The 21,993-nt window shown below is 45.7% G+C and overlaps 2 protein-coding genes and 1 non-coding gene across 5 annotated transcripts in view; 2 read left to right on the top strand and 1 right to left on the bottom strand.

Moving 5' to 3' along the window:
• Positions 1-11,312, bottom strand: part of WBP4 (WW domain binding protein 4) — a 338,813-nt gene extending 327,501 nt beyond the window's left edge. Inside the window, exon 1 of one of the 2 annotated variants that reach the window (XM_086934934.1) lies at positions 11,148-11,312. In XM_086934934.1, the coding sequence (XP_086791060.1) occupies positions 11,148-11,149 (2 nt within the window). In that variant the 5' untranslated portion in view covers positions 11,150-11,312. The remainder of the gene's footprint in view (positions 1-11,147) is intronic. The other variant, XM_086934933.1, reaches the window with a different exon arrangement.
• Positions 11,313-11,641: 329 nt separating this feature from the next.
• The window catches only part of ELF1 (E74 like ETS transcription factor 1), a 665,417-nt gene continuing 655,065 nt past the window's right edge, over positions 11,642-21,993 (top strand). The window contains exon 1 of one of the 2 annotated variants that reach the window (XM_086934931.1): positions 11,642-11,757. The gene's annotated coding sequence lies outside the window, so the exon portion shown is untranslated. The remainder of the gene's footprint in view (positions 11,758-21,993) is intronic. The other variant, XM_086934923.1, reaches the window with a different exon arrangement.
• Positions 12,255-12,326, top strand: TRNAE-UUC (transfer RNA glutamic acid (anticodon UUC)). Its single transcript has one exon. It is a non-coding gene; the product is annotated as a tRNA-Glu (tRNA).

The raw sequence follows: 21,993 nt of genomic DNA, 5'->3' as shown, positions 1-21,993 counted from the left end.
GATCTGCTACATGTGCGCTATTTTGATTAAAGTGCACGCCGAGGCCACAGTGGCTTCCTGAGACGGCAGATCGAAGCAGAGCACTGTATGGAAGGGCCCAGCGGCTGCAGATTATTTCCAGATAAGTGACATTATCGCAGTGAACGGGGTGTACACATGTATAATGGCCACAGTCTGTAAAGTTATGCATCCAAATAACTGTTGCCACTTAATTTATAACGTGGTAGTCCTGCTCATGTACTTAACGGTGTAAGTTAGGAGTTCAAAGTTTCTAAATATGTTGCGGTTAGTTGGGCATAAGCCTATGTGGTTGGGAACCACAGGAAATGGGCTGGCAGCTCCTGTCCCTTGGTGTGCACCACGTATGCGGTTTTTTTCTTTGTTTATTGTGACTGTTTTGCATACTTATGCGGGGGGACAGGTGCGGAGGTGGTTTGGGGGAATTATTTGTGGGTATGTCTCTGTTTTTTGCGGAGGGGGGAAATTTATTTTGGGGTATACAGGAAATGTCTGGTTGACACAACTGATGATTTGTACAGTGCTTACATTGCATCTGCAGTACTGCATACTGGAAGGATTTTCGGTGGACATAGACGCAAAAGGGTATGGCTGACAGTTTGACTCGGAAACTAACCTTGTTAACCTGGAATGTACGGAGGTTACATAACCCACAGAAATTACCTTAAGTATTTGCATGCTTGGATAGGCATAGGGTATATGTAGCGTGTGTACAGGAGACCCACCATACCCCCAACACGGACGGGCGGATAGGCGCCCGATGGGTGACATACCGAATAGCATCATCCTATTCAAATTACGCTAGAGGGGTGATGCTGCTGGTCAGACGCACTGTCCCCTTCCAGCTCATACGTGAACTTCCCGATGACCAGGGTAGATACGTTATAGTACAGGCGAACTTTGGAGGCACAATCTTGACTGTAGTGACTTCGTATGGACCCAAAGCGGAAGACCCTGACTTCTATGCAGACGTATGGGCGAAACTTATTGATTTTCCCAGTGCGGCTACATTATGGGGAGGGGATTTTAATACCTGCTTGAACCAGACTCTTGATAGATCCACAGGTAATGAGCGTTATGGAAAAAAAGCTGCTAAAGTTCTACAAGAGGGTATGGAATTGTGGGACATGACAGATGTATGGAGAAAGACATAGTGGTGGAAGGGAGGGCACATGTACGTCCACCACTCACAACACGTGGTCTAGAATAGACTACTGGCTACTTACAGCGGAGGCATGCACTTGAACAATGTCGGTTAGTCATTTATCCAAAACTTTATCTGACCATTCTCCAGTGTGTATTACAGTGGAGATCCCAACCCACATCCCTAAACAATTCACTTGGCGCTTACAGGGGAGTACCCTGCTGGACCAGGTATGTCACACAGAGCTCCAAGAGGCAATAACAGACTATTTCGAGTTGAATGCCGGATCAGTGTCCAGTGCCGGTACTTTATGGGAAGCATTCAAAGTCACTATCAGAGGTCACTGCATTAGCAAACACGCTGGGATTTTAAAAGACATACAACAACAATTGACATTTATAGAAAGAGACATTGGAAAGCGAGAAGAGGAACATACACGCACTGGCGATCCTGCTTTATTAGGTAGAATCAGGGAAAAGATGGATGACTATTCTACATATGCAGAAGATGAGATAAAATACACTAGAATACAGCTCCTTCAAGAAAAACTGGTCCTGCCTGACCAGGCAGGATTTGTACCAAATAGATCCACTACCCAAAACTTGAGAACCATCTTTGCCCTCTATCACCACTTAGATCCGGAGATGCCGGCGGCGGCTGCTCTGCTAGATGCAGCAAAAGCTTTTGATTGGTGGAGTGGGGATACACGTTTGTGGTACTGCGTAGGATGGGCTTCCCGGAGAGCTTTGTAAGATGGATAGCCATCCTGTATACAGACCCGACTGCTAGGATTAGAATTAATGGACAGACATCCGACCCTATACGCATAGGTAGAGGAACGAGACAGGGGTACCCGCTATCCCCATATTATTCACACTGATGCTAGAGCCCCTTGCCTGCAAGATTTGCCAACACCACTCCGAAGCTGCCCTACAGCTGAAACTGGCCCCCTAAATATATCTCTGTACGCAGACGACATGGTACTGTTAATGCGCGACCCCAATAAATACTTGGACGGCATGATTAGGGAGTATATCCGCTTTGAACGCTAAGCAGGTCTGCGTATAAACTGAGACAAATCGGTGTTAATTCCTCTGACGCCATGCACCACACAACCAACGCTGAACTACCCTCTCAAATGGCATACCGACCAAGTCAAATACCTGGGTATCTGGATACATAGGGACCCAGACCAAGTATTGAAGAAAAACTATGGTAAGGCACTAACTAAACTAGACGACCAGATTACACGATGGACTAAGCTACCCTTGTCGCTGGCAGATAGAATTGCGCTAGAAAAGATGATAGTACTTCCTAAATTTCTATATCTATTTATTAACATCCCGATCTGGTTAACGCAGGTATTCTTTTCTACACTGCGAACAATGTTACAAAGACTCACCTGGGCGGGAAAACAAGCTAGAGTAAGCTGGAAAGTGTTGACGAAACCGTACCACCGGGGCAGGTTTGGGGCACCTGACATGCAATTGAGTGAGTGAGTGAGTGAGTAAGGATTTATAAAGCGCAACTTTGCCCATGGACATCAAGGCGCTGAGGATGGTACTAGCTGTATGGAGGGAGAAAGGAGTGCGCCGGCTATGGGTAGGCCTCCCTGAAGAGCCAGGTCTTCAATGCCTTTCGGAAGAGAGGATAGGAGGTTTGTCCTTTAAGCTCAGCCGGAAGTATGTTCCAGATCCTGGGGGCGAGGGAGAAAAAGGCCCTCCCGCCCCACCTGGCTTTGGTGACTCGTGGCATACAAAGAAGATTTTTATATGCTAAGCGAAGTGCCCTGCCGGGGGCATAGAGGGACACAAGGGGTCTGATGTCTTCAGCACCGGATCCATACAGGGCCCGGTGGGTGAGACACAGGACCTTACACTCTATCCTGGCCTGCATGGGGAGCCAATGTGGATTATTTCTAATGGAGGAGCCTGATAAGAGCCTCGGGGCATCAGCAACTAACCTGGCTGCTGCATTTTGCACTATTTGAAGGCGGTGGACTAGTTGTTTGTTGATTCCTAGGTATAGTGCATTGCAGTAATCTAGCCTTGAGGATATGAGGGCCACAGTGACCTGTTTTCGGGCCTCGATGGAAAGATAGTGTACAATTTTCCTCAGGATTCTTAAGACCCCACAACAGGTTGAGGCAGTCCTACTGACTTGCTTGTCGAAGGAGAGCTTGGTGTCAAAAATTACACCCAGGTAGCGGGCAGAATGTGAGGGTGTGGGGCATGCTCCAAGAGCAGAAGGCCACAACTCCATCTGCCAGATCTCATCCTTGCCTCCGAAGATAAGGACCTCCGTTTTCTCCCCATTTAATTTGAGGAAGTTCCTTATCATCCAGCCCGCCACTGCTTCCATACAGTTCCTGAAATTTCTGGCCGTGATGTCTACAGATTGCGAGAGGGAGACCATAATCTGGGTGTCGTCAGCATAAGAAAGGACTTCCAGCCCAAATGATCTCACAAGCATGGCAAGCGGTGCCACATAGATATTAAAGAGCGTGGGGCTCTGGGACGAACCCTGAGGCACCCCACACTGCACAGGCTTGACTGGGGAGAGAAAATCACCCAGCTTGACCCTCTGTTCACGGTGGTCAAGGAACAGTGTCAGGAGGCGAAGCGGTGGTCCGTCCACTCCTATGGAAGGGGACAGGGTATCAAAAGCAGCTGTAAGGTCGAGCAGGACCAGAAGGGTGGTCTGGCCACTGTTGACCTTAGCACGGATGTTGTTTGTGACTATTGTAAGGGCGGACTCAGTGCTATGTGACCTCCGTAAACCGTGCTGAGAGGATTCCAATAGGCTGGAATTGTCCAGGAAGGAACTCAGGTGGTTGTTTAGATGGGCCTCTAGCATTTTCGAGGGGGCTGGGAGTAAGGAAATTGGGAGAAAGTTCTTTAAAATCACCGGGTCCAAAGTGGCCTTCTTAAGGAGGGGCTTAACTATGGCCATTTTCCACGCTGTCGGGAAGACGCCTTCGTGGATTGCCAGATTGATTACCTCCAAGAGTGGAGGAAGTAAAACTTCCCTGCACCCTTTGAGAGTTTTCAAAGGACAGGGATCAAGAGGAGATCCGGATTTAAGTTTGTCCAGGTGCAGATTCAGTTGCACCAGTGTGAGCGGAGGGAAATTAGTGAGATCGCAACCCAGAGCCCTCACCGAAACTTCTTCCAAGGGGCTGCTACTGAAGTAGGAGGGGCCCCTGGGTCTAGGTCAAGGGCTTCTAGGCCTGAATAAATGTCAGTTATCTTAACATGGAAGAAGGTTGAAATCTGATCACAGAGTTCCTGTGTTGCTATTATGGGGTCAGGTGATTGAAGGGCAGCCAGGGAATCAACAATTTTAAACAGTTCCCTGGGGGAACAGAGGGAGGCAGTCAATTTGGTGAAGTGTTTTTTCTTTTCCGCCAACACAGCGGCTGAACAGTCCCTAAGTAAGCTTTTATGTTTATCTTTTTCGTGTGGGTCAGAGTGTGATCTCCAGAGCCTCTCTTGCTTCCTGCAACCCTGCAGTAGCAGCCTAAGGGTGTCTGAGTACCAGGGTGCCGAGGGTCGCTTTCTAGCGGAATAGTGCTGCTTGATTATTATTGCGCGCAGGCGCAGCATGCACATTACTGGAAGACATATCATGGGTACATTCCACATGTCGCGGTGGAAACAGATAGTGTTCATCCCACTCCATTGATGGCGGTTATATCCAACCCTACATCTTATATACACACGGACATGATTCAACCAGTGCGCTGTACTTCCAAAGCATGGCACATGCTGGCGAACAGAGCCAACAAACTACCTATTTATGCCCAAGCACTCCCTCCAGTAAATCATCCGAGACTATCAGTGACGCAAGAGAAAATTATGTCATCGTTATTGGGGGACATGCAGTTGCACACAATGAAAGATCGTTTCCCGCATGGCAGGTTTATACAACGAAATAATCCATCGCTGAGCGTACACAATACACCAATGAAAATATTCGCCTATATGCGCTTACAAATGGCGATTAATGATATGTACACCTCCTACCCGGAGGAGCCGCCGACACTCCTTGCATTACAATCATTATTACAAGCACCGACCAGACGGAAGCTAATCACACAACTATACACGGCTTTGCATTCAGAACAAATAGAGGCAGGGAACGCTGCATTGGTTAGATGGGAAGCATTGCTGGGTGAAACTATTGAGGTACAGGATTGGGACTACAGTTGCACACAATTGCAACTATTAACATCAAACTGCAATCTGCGCATCATTCATTTCAAATTTCTACAAATTAATAAATGAGATATATGTATTGACGGAGAACCCTAATGTACATTACTGGTACTCATTACACCGCTGTATGATCCTATGTGTCCACCGGGAAAAGCCTGATGTAAAATGTATAGATCAAGTTTCTATTTTTGTAACGCACGATGTAACTCTTTGAAAATGGTACTGTGAAATAACATGTCAACTGGATGAAATAAATAAATTTGGAAAAAAAACAGGGGGATATTGGGGCGGGAGGACTGAACATTGCTTGTAAAAGTTCTGATAGTAAAGCTATACCACCTAATACTTCAACTCCTGACACACATGGGAAACGTTTGCAAGTAACAACTCAACAAATTCAGTGTGTGTTAATAAATATACGGTCATTGGGGAAACAAATATCAAATTGAAGACCTGATTCAGAATACCAAGCCTGATATCCTCTTTTTAACCGAGACCTGGACAGACCATGCCTCAGGCCCATACTGGAACATTGCACTCCATTGCTGAACAGATAATTTGTTAAATCTGTTTCTTTTTTCACTTGATCTTTAATCTGGAGGAGCTGAGAGAAAATATTAAAGTCTAAACCTCTACTCAGCCCTATCCAATTTTATCTTATCACCACTCACACTATTTGTACTGCTTTTTCAGTTGTCTATTTACATCTATTCAGCATCTGCACCACCTATTTGTTGATTAAAGTAACCACTGGGTTGTCACAGCCTTTCACAACTTTAGACTGTGGACACTCTTTTTCCTGGGTAAGGAGAACCCCAGATGATGCAATAAGGGTGGTACAGATCGGCAACTGATGGGAATAATTTATCTACCCTTTGAGTTGTTTTGCCCACGTGTATTTAGCCATGCACAATAGAGCACCTGGGTGTTTCATGTGTTACCAATAATTATTGGTTTTTTCGAGGATCAAGTTGTGAGTTGAGTTTTTCTGGTTTTTCTTGACCCCTAGATACTGGTTGTTGTTGATGACTTTTGACAGTCAGCTCAATTTTGCAGCTCACGTAAACAGCCTTACCTCTTCCTGCTTTTTCCTTATTAAAAAACTGAGAAAATGTTTTCCTTTCATTGACCAGGCTCTGCAAAAGACAGTGGTAGTGGGCCTTTTGCTGTCTAAACTAGGCTATTGTAACGCACTGCTTCTGGGAATGGATAAAGCCCAGAATAATAAATGACAGTCCTTGCAAAATGCAGCTGCTAGGCTGCTGTTAAATATTCCCAAAGGCAGTCCAACGTCGAAGGGAATTAGAGCCCTACACTGGCTCCCTGTACAGCAAAGTGTGGATTTCAAGGCCTTATGTATTGTCCATAAAGCGCACTATGGGGAGGGGCCAACAATATGCAGACTTTTTAGGCCCTATATTCCAGCCAGGACATTAAGGTCTAGCAATGCCTGCTTCATGCAAGTAGATAAAATCAGGAGAGCGAGATGGGGTGGAAAGACATTTTCCCATCGTGCAGCTCAGCTGTGGAATAAACTGCCACCTGCCATGCGACTGCAGCCCAATCATCGAACTTTCAGGAAGAATTTAAACACTCTGTTTTCACAAGTATAGTTTGACATCCATGCAATATTCCCCCACTTACACCAGCGCCAAGACGCGGTTGCATTCGTGTGCTTTATAAATGCTTATCATATCCTATAATGGTAGGTGTATGTGTGAGCGCTTATGAATGTATGATTGTGAGTAAGGGTGTATGTAAATGGATAAGTGTGAGTATGTATGTGCGGCCCCCGCCTTTTCAAATTACTGACTGCCACTACGAGAAAGAGAGAGAGAGAGAGGGAGGGAGAGTAGCGAGAGGACAGAATGGGAAGAGGCGAATGGATTGATGGAAAGAGAAAGGTAGATCGAGGAGAGGAATGATCCAGGACTGATTTCAATAGTTTTGCCAACACCACTGCTTGTTTACATATCGGTCCATTACTCAAAGTGTTTAACTGTTCTCACTATGCAGGTGATATTCAGCCGGACTAGATTTTTCACCCAACAGTGCAAATCACTAAGGGATCGATACTTTCAATATTACCATTAGAAATGTGTTTTTTTTTATCATTACTGTATATGCCGGTCGTCCTATGTGTCTTTATAGCAATTATTTAAGAAAAAGCCTGAGTGCAATAGGACAATGCCCAAAAGCAGGTAGCGCTCAAGATTGCTACTGAGAACGCAATTAGCAAAAACCACCAATTAATCACTCAAAAACAATCACTGAAGTGTCATAAATAAAGATTGTATGTCTTTCGGTAATATGTGCTAAGTGACATCATAAACCATGAAAGACATCAATTCATGACATCAGAACAGAAAAACGTATATTATAATTGAGGATAGGACGGTGATGTGCACCTGCGGGAGCTTCTTTGTGAATTATACACGGCTACGCTCGGTCAGCCGGGAAGCGCTGGAAGGGAGGCAGATGGCGGCTGCACGCGTGAACGCAAGCGCTAGGCCACCAAAAGCCTGCTGTGGCAGCACTTTGAAAACCCTGATACTAAATGTCTCGGAGCAGCGCATGCGCTGGCTCAGCGAGACCTAAAAAGTGGGAAATGTTTAAGAATTTTTAATTTTTTTTTAAAGAGATATGGCTGTACAAGTCCCAGCATGCTTAGTACTGCACGATATAAAAACAATACTGACTGAAAGCACCCCTTAACCTGGGCCCTATGCCTTGCAACTTCACTTCTCTGTATGTAACTATGGGTTGTTTAGAAGCGCCGGCTGCATTTCTTCATAGCAGAGTAATAGTCAACGTACATTTGCAATGTTTCTAGATACTACCATGTGCAAAGACCGGGTTATAAGAGGTTAACTGGAAATATCTGCTACACATTTGCCGCCTTCACAGAATAAAATAAATGATTTGTGTTTCATCTTACTGGACGGGCGGCCTCATGTAGCACATTTCCCATGTTAGCTTGAATTACAGCTGTTTGTTTTGCAGCTTTCCTTAAGATTAATTCAATGCAAATGCAACTCGGAATCACTGGAATACCTGCCAGGACCCTTATTAATACCTTAACTTAAAATCCCCCCCCGTGTCAGAGAGTCGTTAATTTACAACAACAAAAAATTCCAGAGCCGCCAATTTCCTGCAAACAATAAACGGATGACTGCCCAATTAGTTCAGTAGCACTCAGATGCTCCTCTCAGGCCCTGCGGCCCTTTGAGGACACAATATGGCTCCAATGATAACCTGGCAATCTAGGCAGAAAAGCAGCCAAGGGTGAGCGTTTGAAGCTGCAGTTTTGGCTGCCATCTTCTCAGCAAAAAGAAAGAATTCAGGACTGAGTTGCCCGAAAGTGCTGGTGATGAGGTAGGGGGCAGGAGGTGAGCCCAGGAGTGGTGCGTGCGTGCGCAGTCTGCTCATTTTCAAGCACTGTACTCATGCTTGTGGTGCGCCCCTGATCGCTCCCGCCAGGTCGATGCCGTCACAAGAACGAGTGTGGGGTTCAAAAGGCACAGAGCGACGGCTAAAGGTCTCCTATGCAGCCCATGCGCGCTGTGTAGATGAGACCTAAAAAGCTATCTCAGAACAGATTCATGTGAACAGCTACTATTTTTATGTAAATATGAAACTACTAACCATAAGATGTACTTTTAATCCCATTTTTATATACGGAAAAACTATTACCATTCCACAAATGCAATGATCACTGACTACTGTAACATGGCTTTCACCCACTCTTCTGAATTAAATGTAATAGATTAGAACACGCTCTGATGCCAACAAAGACAAGCTCCAGGCTACAGAAAACCTCAATTAAACAGATAAGCCCCCCTTTTCAAATGCTCTTTTTATACAGGACAGAGAACTCAATACTCTAATAGACTTACAGGGTTTAAGAAATGCTGCTCACTATTCAAAATATCCTCACTACCAACTGACTTCACTAAACCTCCATCTCAAACTCTCCACTGTACAAATGGCCCCAAAATCCTGGGGTGCATACTATGAAATTTCAGACACAAGCTTCTCATCCCAAATGTAATTAAAACTCACCACTAGTCTCAGTTTACTAGACACCTCCATGTCACCAGGCCACCTAATTTAAAGATATAGGTTTTCTTTTAGAAAGGCGTGTAGTAGTAGCCTTGGCTTGCTTTAGTTGAGCTAGCTGTACGAAAACACCTCAACAACGATTTGTGAATTGGGAAATTCCTAACTCAAAAAGCTACATTACTGGTGCCATACAGTCATCTAGTAGCCCTAACATGGTAACATTTGGTTGCAGCATTCGATGCTCTCACAACTTAATTCAGAATAATCCTCTCCACTTCCCTCCATACCAGGGCACGAGTCGGGGGTACACGCGGGTGGACAGCTTCCATCCACTTTTTTCACAGGGTGGACGCCGTCCACCCTGCCAAGAAGTTGGGTCCCACTGAAAAAGACGCTGAATTTGTCCCGGTGTAATTTCCAAACACCAGGACACTTATAGCAACAACATGCAGGTGGGACGTGATGGGGCTCTCTTATTTCTGACTCCTTTTGGGCCCAAAACAAAGGCCGAATTTGAGGGGTCATCATGTCTCCTTTTGTTCGAGTCTCCTGGCTGGCAGCAGTCATGAGCCTCACACCTAGAAGCAAATGCAGCAGAGGCGAAACCAAGGCTCAACCTTGTTAGCACTTCACACATACTTAAGAGAGGCAGCTTTTCACTTTGTTCAGGCTCTGTTTAGGAGATGTGCATGCACTGTAAGAACGTCAGATGTGTTGATCTTTCCCAGTATTTGCACAGAATAAATAGCATATATATATATATATATATATATATAGCGATTACTACCCTTGAAGAGGCGTAGTAATAATTTAAATATCACTATTTTTTTATTTTAAAGCACTATGGGTAGAGGAAGCTTTACGCTGACAAAAGGTAACATTGGTTTATGTGAAGCTTACAAAAGTGTGAATCTTCTGCCTAAATCAGGAGGGTTTGCAAGTATACTTGAAATGTGCGCAAATGTACTCATGATAGACCTGCTAAACATATATGTGAGGGCTTAAGATCTGATGCCTCTACTTGTGATGCCACTTTCGGTGATGCCATGTGCTGTGATGTCACATGCCGTGATGTCTTGCACCATGATGCCATTTGCATTCCGATTAAGTAGGTTAGTCCTGCCACTTCTCTTTTTAGGACTTGTGCCCTACTTCACACAAAGCTTTCTACGACGGCCTCTGGGTCACATCAGAAATGATTAAAAAACAGAAAAACAATTCACCAACAGATGCTGTCTGTCTAGCAAACTAGCCAGCTGTCTCACATGCAAAAAAAAAAAAAAAAAAAAAAAAAAACACAATCTCCACAAATACTAAAAAATAGTACAGTAATAGTTGTAAATGAGTATGTGCTAAAACATTCTACAGAAAAGTTGCTATCAGAATTCCCCCGAAAAACTGCTTGCTTAAATCTTCCAACGTGCGTTTGTCTAATAAATTAGCCCACCTTAGAATAGCTAAAGACATCTCCAACATCACGTTCCTCTATCGGAAAACGACTATTCCCAGTTAAAGAGTTTTACGTGCCAGGTGAAAAAAATGACAAATCAACAAAGGTATACTTCTCTCGTAACAAAAAGTATCAACTCTTAACGTCCCAGTGCCAAAAACTAACACGAAAGACGTTAGCTTCTTCTATCACAGACTTTCAGGAGCCACAAAAGAGACCACTTGCTAAAAAGTAATCCTGGACTCAGTAGACTCACATCTTTCTCTAGGGAGCCCCTGGTAACCCCGTTCGTTGTCAGCCGGACACAGGACAACTCGCAGCGCCAATTAACAGGAACATTCCCCGTGCATACAGGTTCGGACAAATACAATCTAAGCGCATGCGCTACAGTAGGTGGCACTCTCTCACACTTGCGCAGACTTCAGTTTCATATTCCGCCTACCGTAAAGACGGAGTCTAATTAAGCCTGACAAGACGGCCATGATGGAATGGGAAACGATGAATATACATATAATTAAAAATGTGTTAGTTAAGAAAAACAGAGGCTTCAGTAAGCTGAATGGCCGCAATACGCCCGTTTTGTTCACTTTCAAAACCAATTCCGAAACGAAGGGTCTCAAACGCTGACTTCCAGTAAGCGTCTTCGTCCTCTATCGTTCTGTATCACGTCTGTTCACGCGATGGCCCTGGAAAATAATCACGCTCTGTGTTTCCGCGCGCCCCCTAGCTGTACAGATTGGCAAATGCGGTGCTTTTAGCGTTCTTAGCGGCAAGCGTAGATGATGCGAAGCGAGCTCACGGCGCGAGCTGGAGTGAAGAAAGGGAGGGGCTCAGAGCTGCGAGGAGGGTGAAGGCGCGCGCCACAGGTGAGTGATGGGCAAGGCACAGGGCACGCGCGCGCATGACTGTCCCAAAGAGGTGACTAGTTTGTAACTTTATACGGGAACTTCTAGCGATATGTTGTCTTTCATATTTGTGGTTCCACCAAAGTGGCGTAAGGACCGCAGATGTTTGTGAAGTAGTTATGGGAGGGGATTAAGGAACGAAAATAAATATAGCATGTTGATAAGTATGTACAGCAAACCCCGGTTCAAACTTTCCCCCGTTTCTCCTGAGTAAAGAAAGCTGCGTCCCCATCTTTTTAGAGTCCCGGGACAGCTAGGGACGTTGGCAGTCACGCGGTGTATCTGACGTATCTGGGCAGCTAGAAGGTGAACTGCTTTTGTGGCGGCCATGTTAGATGTAGATAATTGTGGCAGTTTGCCAGCGCAAGGAAAGAACATTAGTGACAGTTTAACATGGAACTGTACGCTCTAGTGTTTAAAAACGCCAAGGAAAGTCTAGTCGTATTTGTGCGCAAGCTTCCCATATGGTCTAGCGGTTAGGATTCCTGGTTTTCACCCAGGCGGCCCGGGTTCGACTCCCGGTATGGGAAATGTTTTCATTTTGTTTTTATAACTTGTGTGTTTTAGTAATCTGGTAGCAGCAAGAAATATATCTCCTAGCTCCTTTTGCGTTATTATTTGTTCTATTACGCTTAGAGCATCTTATACAATTGCTTGCCTGCTTTATTATTGTCTCGTTCCTCTGTGGTTAAACGGTATCGTGTAATATCTCCTGAAATTACTGTCGTTTTACGTTAGTATGAGAATATAAATCAAAAGACACGTTTTGCCTACAGAAACTGAAACGTTTCATATTTTGTTCAGGCTCCTTTGAAGGTTTTTTATGCAATATTAGTTATTTTCTGCATAAAAAGGGAAAGAAAAAAAGGGAAAGAAAAGCAGGAAATTACATTGAAAACTTTGTGGTGCTGGGGACCTGCAGGCCTGAGTACGGACACGGAGGCTGGTTTCAGTTCCACCTTTCTGTGGGCACAATGTTCCACATTCTATGTCAGGATCCTTGGCTTTGATTATGCTTCTCTTTCTGTCCTTTATTTTTTCAGCAGCCAATCAAAAGTCAAAAACTTTAAATACTACATTTCCCCTGAGTGTACACAGTCATATCTACTAACCATAGAGCCCACAATCCTATATAGCTCCATTTTCTGTCCACTTTCTTTGTTGCTTCACAGCCACTTAAGTGTTTAGTCCCTTCCTTATTATGTAAATTTGGCATGTAGTGCCTTATATTAACTGAGTATATATTTGATTTGGTCTTTTGTATTTGTTTGATTAATTAGTGCTATTACTACTGTATTTGTTGTTTGTGGGCGAGCCCCCGTTCTAACTTGCCTTCGGTTTTTACTGTGGGGTTTCTGCACTTTGATATTGTTGATTTGTTACAGTTTTAGGGAGAATTCTTACCACCTGGCGGCCTTTCTTTGTGGAGCCAGGACATGTGGGCCGCTTCGGCCACAGGACTCGTTTTACAACTACACCGGCTTTGTGGCGCACATTCTCCCCCCAGCAGCCGGCTGTAGTCCGCACAGCTGCTTGTAATGCGTAGGCGACTCATGCAACCTCGCTGAAACTCTTCTGGCCCTGTGGTTCCCCAACTGCGCCCTAAGTCTGCATAATCTTTCAGGGCCGTATAATTACTGGGATGTTTACCGCCAAGAATGCTGCAGGCTGCTCCCTCCACACTTGAACAGTTTGTTGCCTGCCTGGGGTCTAGATAACTTGTTGAGTGCACTCCCCTTGAACCTCTGCTTGCAGAGCATATATATTTATAATTTTCTTCTAAAGTGCATAGTTTTATCTGCCTGCAGAATCAAGATGTATGATTCTTATGAAGTGTAGATGGATCAGTACTTCAAACAGGATTTGGTGGAGGCCTTAGATGCTGGTGTGCAACAGTTGGTTAATAAAGTCTTGGTGAGGGCGCTTAGCCCTGTTACGCAGCGTCTCCATGGCTATGCTAGCCAACAGGGTTGGACACCTGCTCCCCCATCTTTTCTTGGTGGTCAACTTCAAGCCCCCCTTCTAAGACAACCCAAATCTAAGGGAAAGTCTGCAAACAGAATTCATTCAGCCGCTTTTGAGAAGCTTGCACACCCCCTGTCGGGTGATCATGCTTATAGTGCTCCGCACGTTTGAGCCTCTTCCCCATCTCAAACACTTGGAGATTCAAAGTCGTCTCATTTTGACAATTTGTAGCATGATAACAACCCTGGCCCCAGCAAATGCAAGCAGAAAACGCACCACAAAGAATGCCCAACGCACCAAAGGGTGCTGGATTTCGAACTGACTGAGATTATTCACCCTCGTTCCACCTCCTGGCTCCCCCCACAAGAAGTGGTCAGATTATGTCCAATCCCATTTCGGCGGAATTTTGACAAAGATGTACGGGCGCAACTATGGTCGAAATGCCCTAGACCAGATCTCCATGGTAGAGTGACAGAAACTCCTGAGGTGGACCCCACCATGGTTACCTTTCTTAAGAAATATTCAAGAGACCCGAAGAAGGGTCTTGATCATGCCGGGCGCAACTACCAGGACAAGTTGTTGGACTTTTCAGGCCATCTCATTAGGAACCTGGAGTGAGCCATTTAAGCCACGGATTTAGCAACTCCCATCAATCCTAATCTCTTGGTGAGATGGGCCCAAAGGGCTGTATGCCAGCTTGGCAACGCAAACTATGCCATATCCACAGAGCGAAGGCGCTCCATTCTTATTAAAAGCGACTTGAAGCTTAACGAATTGTCTTCCTCTGATGCAGGGCTGGTAGGACAGTCTCCTCTTTAGAGCCCCGTTCCTTAAGAAACTCTCCAAATTTATCACCACATGCAGTTCTCTTGATAAGGCCCAGAGGTCCTGCAAAAAGGTGTTTTGTCAAACAATTTTTGGCAGAGCTGGATGCTTCAGGGGGGGCGAACATTCAGCTGAGGATACTACCAAGGCCCTTATCGTGGCTATCATCAAGGTGGGGTAGAGCTGATGGACAAAACTCCTCCTATAATTCCACCTTCTACCCCTCCCACAACAGTGGAGGCAGGAATTGTTTCCGTACAGGGCACTGTAGAGGACGCAATAAGCCTCCGAGGAGTCTGGAGATGCAGGTGTGAATTATTCCTTTTTCAGAGATCACTTTGGGGTGAGGCAGAACTGGTTTATTCCTGCACAATTGGCAAGTGTTGACCCAAGATGCATGGGTGCTAGAATCCGTGCAACGGTTCCAGTTAGTTTTACGACAACCTCTTCCAAGAGTCATAACCCTCTGTGATGTATTTTCATAACAAGAGAGCGATTTCATTTCCTCAAAGATTCAATCTATCCTAAAGAAAGGGGCTATAGTGTTGGCCTCTGCTTACCCGTCCAGGTTTCTCAGTTCTGTCTTTCTGGTGAAGAAGAAAGGGGGCAGATCACACCTAGTGCTCCCCTTAAAGGCCTCCAATGCTTGGTTAGTTTACTGGCACTCCAAGATAAAGGGCATTAATCTTTTACTAGACATCCAGCAAGAAGAAGATTGGATGGTGTATCTGGATTTGAAAGACGCGTACTTAACCATCCTGATATTTGCCCCTCGTTGTTTTCTGCAGTTTCTTTGGCTAGGTCGTTGTTAAACATTTAAAGTCCTTCCCTTTGGCCTTTCTCCCAACACCCCCCCCCGCCACCCCCATGGTGGTGGTGTACGTTTGATAGTGTACCTAGAGAACATCATTATTATGGCCCAGTGTCCTCAAACAGTCTTGACTCAGAGTGCCCGATTCTCCTTCTTCAAGATCTAGGTTTCATTATCAATGTCCTGAAGTCAATTCTTGTACCATCTACCACGCCTGGAACGCCTGAGTTTTCAGGTTGATTCAGTCCTTCCCCAGCAAAAAGTCTAGAATATCAAGGAGTTGAGGTCTGCATTGTGCAAACAGACAATATCCTTGAGGTTGATAGCTCAACTTATGGGACTTCGCATTTTATTGATAGAAGCCATTTTCCAGTCCCTCTTTACTGTAGAGCCCTTCAATGGCTTAAAATCCATAACCTCTGCAAGGGTCTCAGTTACTCAGAACAAGTGACTTAATCGGAGGATGCCAGGACAGAACTGTCGTGGTGGCTGAATCACATGGAGGCCTGGAACGACAGAGCGATCTTTGGCTCAGCTCTGGAGATGATTATAGAATCAGTCGACAGTCAATGAGGCTGGGGGGCGAGATGTGGCTCGATCTCCATAGGGGCCATTGATCCGCGACGGAGCTGTCCCTTCACCTCAATTGCATGGAACTCTTAGCAGGATCTTTTGTAATTCGGAACCTCTTCACAGACAAGACGGATTGTTGCATCCTGCTTCGGATGGACAACAATGTCTCTGCAGTTTGGTATGTGAACAAATTGGGCGTGACCAAATCTCGTCTGCTTTCAGAGATAGCCAAGGATTTCTGGCACTTTTGCCTTAAACATGGTTTGTCAGTAGTGGCAGAGTATCTCCTGGGCAAATGCAATCTGGTTGCAGATTTGCCTCCCGTCACCTACGGGATATCAGTGACTGGCGACAGCACCGAAAAGTCTTTTGCATCATTCACTGCTGGTGGGGCCCCTGTGTAGTGGATTTTTTCACCTCTTGCCTCAACTGGCAGCTTCTGATCTTTTCCAGGTGAAGCCCTAGTCCGTAAGTGCAAGCCACGGATGGCTTCCTTCAGGACTGGTCACTCTCCCTGAATTACGCATTTCCCCCGTTTATGTTGATTCCCAGGTGAGGCGTCCGAGTGCAGAGATGGTTCTGGTGACTCCGTTCTGGAAAACCCAGGCTTGGTTTCCAGTACTCCTCAATGTGGCATGTGTTTGCTTTATGTTGATTCCATTGCGGTGGAACCTGTTGCTGGACCCAGTGGGACAACCACACTTCTGATACTCTCAGGGCACCACTTGTTGTTGGCATGGAAGGTTTCCAGGTGAGGTGGAGTCTCCCAGGCATTTCGCAGGATGCTGAGGCCTTCCTTGACCAGGCTTGATCCTCAGGGACCCATAAACGTTATGCCTGCGGTAAGGTTTCTGTTTTATGACCTTTCCGGGTTGAGTGTGAATGGAATGTTCGGCCAGAGAAGTACGACCAGGGAGGTCAGAGAACAAGGAGGCATACAGAGATAGCGTTTTATGTAGGGCTTTCCTCTGTTCTCCGGTTAGCTCTTGATTGACTACTAGCTGGTTGACAGTGCTGTCGGGTTTGGTTATAGGGTTAGCAAGGTGTGGGTCTTTGGGGAGAGGACCCAACCATTTTTTCAAGAGATTGATGTGATATAGCTGGGTTTCCCTGTGATCGATTTGGATTGGGTAGGAGGTTAGGTCCACCTTTTTCAGAACCTGATAGGGGCCCTGCCACGCTGATTTTACCTTTGTGATACCGGATGGCTTGAAGACCAAAACCCAGTCCCCCACCTTCAGGTGGCGCCTTCTCTTTCCTCGATTGTAAAACAGTTGTTGCTTGATTTGGATTTTTCTAAATTTGCGTTGGCGAACTCCTGCAGTTTCTGCAGGCGGGTACGCAGGCCTTGGGTGTACTCTAAAAATTATTTGGTTTCTTCCTCCTTCTCCTGTTCCCAGAACTACTTGGTAATCTCTAGCAGACTCCGGGGTTCCCGACCATAGAGGAGTTGGAATGGGAAACAGCCCAGACTGGATTGAGTCTGGCTTCGGACCACGTATAACGCCAAAGGGAGGAACTTATCCCATTCTCTCCCTCCCACACTCAGAAGTTTTTTCAACGTTACTTTTAAGGTGGGATTATAGCGTTCACTTAAGCCGTATGTTTGGGGGTGGTATACAGAAGTCTTTATGTGTGAGATATCCAGGGGCTTGCATACCTGTCTCATTATTTTGGAGACAAAAGGGGTCCCCTGGTCCGTGAGTATCTCACGTGGGAAGCCAACTCGGGAAAACAGTTCCAGGGGTCTGTCGCTAATGTTCTGGCTGGTGGGAGTACGTAAGGGAAAAGCCTTGGGGTATCGTGTGGCGTAGTCCACGACACCAAGGTGTGGAGGATGCCCTTCTTGGATAGCGGGAGCGGACCGATAAGGTCCATTCTTATCCTTTCAAAAGGAGTATCAATAATGGGAAGGGGTTGCAAAGGTACCGGAGGTGGAGTGTATGGGTTTTTCTTTTGGCATATTTCACACTCTCGACAAAACTTGGTGACATGTGCAAATATACCTGGCCAATGAAAGTGCTGTAAAAGCATGTCTATTGTCTTTTGTGCTCCCCTATGTCCTGCTGTTAGGTGGGAATGTGCAAAAAAAAGACCTGGTCCCGGAAGGTCTGGGGAACTACAAGTTGAGGGGTATCGCCTTCCTTAGCCACCCTATAGAGGAGCTCATTCTAAAACAGACAGGATTAAGGGGTACACTGGTTTCTGACTTGGTGAGGTTTGTATGGCATGATCCCAAGCGGGCTGAAGAGTGGGATCATTCAACTGACTATAGCAAAAACTTTTATCTGAAAGCCAGGGGGCTTGGGTGAGGAGGGAGGGACGTGGTGATAAGTGTGGTCCTCTGGACTGTAAGGTGTTCTTTAGGAGTGTCAGAAACGATGGGTTGTCTAGGATAATTTCTTCTGGGAGAGAAGGCAGAGCCAGAGGATTAGCTTCTAGCGTCACCCCGTTTGGAAGGGAGATGTGTAGAAAGACCAAGGGGTAGAGTTTGACGTCCCCATGCACACATCTTGTCAGGTTCTAGGGAAGGAGGGTTTTACTAAGGATTGGCGGATAACCGACAGCCGGAGTCTAAGAGGACTCCGATAGACACCCGACCCACAAAAACACTCACGTAAAAGCTGGGTCCCATTTCGTTAGTGAATAAAGTGGACTGAGGGACACAGCCTATGTCCATTAGTTCTTCTGGAGGCTTTTTACGGGGACAGTTCCTCGGGTTACCGTACTCAAAGCACTGGGGACCCCTCACAGGAACGGGTTCTTGACGATAGTGTCGAGACTTCAAAGGTTCGGAACTTGGTTTCAGGGTTTTTCGCTGCACTCTTCCGGGGTTTGGAGCAGGGGGGCGTAGAGGTTTCTCAGTGTCCCATGGCAATGTGCGAGGTTGTGCCCGATGGAAAGACGTCGCAATTTCAACATCCTGTTCAGCCTTCAGGCGAGTGTGCTGTTTAAGCCATCGTTGTATAGGGTATGGTAGGGCCTCTATGTACTGTTCTAGATATATAAGGACGCTTTTTAGAGTCCTGTGAGCATGTTATAGAACCTATTGCCACAAGATTCAGCCAATGTCTGGTACTTGGATATTTTAATCTCCATTTTGACCAAACTGATGCCCCAGAACCGAAGAAGCTATGTGAATGCTTAGAAATTTTTAATATGGGAGTGTATGTAACATCATCCACGCATGAAAAGGGGCATACACTGGATCAGATCTTCTCCACATGTCAGGTTATTCTTGACGGACCCCTACCTATTATATGGTCGGACCACTGTGTGCTAACATTTTATTTGGAGAAAGTTACCCCAAGGACACTAGGCAAGGTCGGGGAAAAAGTTAAGGAATCCAGGTCTTTTAAGTCTATTACACCGGAGGCTTTGACTACCATATTGAACTCCCATCCGATTCCTGGAGATGGGTCTCTGGACGACATTACATTTAGTCTAGAGGAATGGCTGCAGAATTGGGCATTGTATCTGCCCCCCCCTAGGGTACAGAGAACTCCCAGAGATAAGGTCTCCGCCCCCTGGTTCACAGAAGCCCTGAACAAAAGCAAGAGTGCCTGTAAATGTTTGGAACGTCTGTGGAGGAAAAGTTTTGATTCCAATAGCAAACCGACATAGAAATTGGCACTTAAAGTCCATTATCTTAAGGTTCGTGAGGAGAAAAGAAGGTACCTGGCTACAATAATTGATTTAGCTAGCAACAGGAGCAGAGAGATTTTTAAGATAGTGAAAGACTTTGTTTCACCCTCAGCGATCCAAAGATCTTTTGTTCCAACCCTTAAATGGGCTACTCCGATTGCGGATTTCTTTAATAATTTAAATAAATTAAGGCAATCCAAGAGACCTTTGACTTGCCGGTTGCTCAGAATCAAAATTGTTTGTTTCAGAAGGAAGATCTTAGGGAAGATATATTGCGGGAATTTCCTGTTATGACCTTGGATACCTCACTGGCTATTATGAAGACATTAAAATCTGGATCCCTCATGATCCTTGTCCAGCTAAGATAATAGCTGGTGTTTTGCAGACGTGTTAAACCCCGCAGTGAATAAAGCCCTGAACCTTTCTCTGTCTAGCGGTCAGGTCCCGGCCAGATGGAAAGTGGGTAAAATTATCCCTCTTCTGAAGAAGCCCTCTGCGGATCCTCTAGTGGCCACTAATTACAGGCCCATTACGTTGTTACCTTTCTTCGCAAAAACCCTAGAGAAGCATGTAAACAAGGTAATCACTAACTTTATTGAGGACACCAATGTCCTGCACCCCAGTCAATCGGGTTTTAGGGCTAGTTATAGCACGGAGACCGCTTTGCTGGAGGTCTCAGAAAATATCAAAGGTATGCTAGACCAAGGAGGTAAAGTAGTTTTGATACTTCTGGACCTCTCGGCAGCTTTTGATACTGTGCCCCATGGTCGACTCCTCCAGAGATTGGAGAATTGCGGGATTGGGGGTACATTTTTAAGGTGGTTTTCTTCCTTTTGAAGGACCGTCAGCAGGCGGTTTGGACACCTCCCTTTACAGTGGACATCCCGGCACTGAGAGTGGGAGTGCCCCAGGGCTCAGTGCTGAGCCCTACCCTTTTTAATATTTATATATCCCCTTTGGCAGCGCTGGCTGAGAGCTTAGGGGCCAATGTTTTCACGTATGCCGATGATTCACAACTGCTGTTCACTTATGAAAAAGGGGAGCCCTTTGATGAAAACCAAATACATACTTGTTTAAAGGCTGTGTTTAATTGGTTCCGGGAAAGCCAGTTATCTTGCAATTCCGCTAAAACGGAAATTATCTTTTTTGGTCATACCCCAGCAGATGAATGGAGAAATTGGTGGCCATCGGATCAACCGGCGCCTGTTTCTCCTGTCACGACAGTGAAGAATTTGGGAGTGATGATGGACTCTGATCTCTCCATGAAGACACAGGTGCAGTCAGTGGCTGGAACTTGTTTTAGGATGTTAAAAATGATGAGGAATTTTTTAGTGCTGCTACCAGTGGCCCATAGAAAGACAGTGGTCCAGGACCTGATAATGTCTAGGCTGGATTATGCGAATGTACTTTATTTGGGCATTCCCGAGTACTTATTAAACCGTCTTCAGATTGTCCAGAATTCTGAGTCTAGAGCAGTCTCTATGGTGGGACCCAGAACCCACATGACAAATCTTTTGAAATTACACCACTGGTTATCAGTAAGAAACAGAGTGGTCTTTAAGGCACTTGTGTTGTCCTTCAAGGCGCTGAATAACAGTGGAGCCCAGTACATCAGGAAAATAATTGTGCCCTATTACCCTGCCAGGACTCTGAGATCATCTACCCAACATTTGTTGTGGGTGCCTAAATTCAGCCTGACCAGGAGGGGCGGTCGCTCCTTCCAGGTGGTTGTGAGCAGAATATGGAATAAGCTCCCACTGTCTTTAAGGCAAGAAAGAGACCTTCTGTGCTTCCGCCGCCAGCTGAAAACTTGGCTTTTCCAGCAATAATTTAGAGGGAGTATCAGTAGGAGGAAACGCTGGGCTCTCCCTCTGGGGTTTTTTGCTTAACTGCTTTAGCGCCGGGACACTCCTTGGAGTAGCTGGGCACTTTTATAAATACACTATTACATTAACATTACATAAGCAACATGATTTCTTCTTTTGTGTTCGTTTGGGGCTTTAGCCATTTGTCTGCTGCTGCTTTTAACTTGAAGTACAGGATTTTCGGGTTATCAGCGGTGGTCCCTTGCTCTTTTCTGAATCTATCCCGGTACGCCTCGGCATCCATTCCGAGGTAATCCAGAATGATCTTTTTTATCTCTTGGTGAGGGGTATGGCCATGTGCATTCGCCACTTGATATGCGGCCTGGGCTTCCCCTGTAAAAAGAGGAGCCAAAAAAAGCCTGACGCCTTGGCTGCTCTTTCAAGATTATTTAAAAATGCATCGGGATCTTCGCCCATTATATATTTATGGAGGGAAACATTGGGCCCGGTCCCAGCACAGCTTTGCAGTTGGGCTGTAAGTTCTAGTCGGTCATCAGCAACCTTTTCTAGCCG

Source organism: Lissotriton vulgaris, chromosome 8 (genome assembly GCF_964263255.1).
Source record: "Lissotriton vulgaris chromosome 8, aLisVul1.2, whole genome shotgun sequence".
NCBI classification, from domain to species: domain Eukaryota; kingdom Metazoa; phylum Chordata; class Amphibia; order Caudata; family Salamandridae; genus Lissotriton; species Lissotriton vulgaris.
This window is presented reverse-complemented; position numbering and strand designations above follow the sequence as displayed.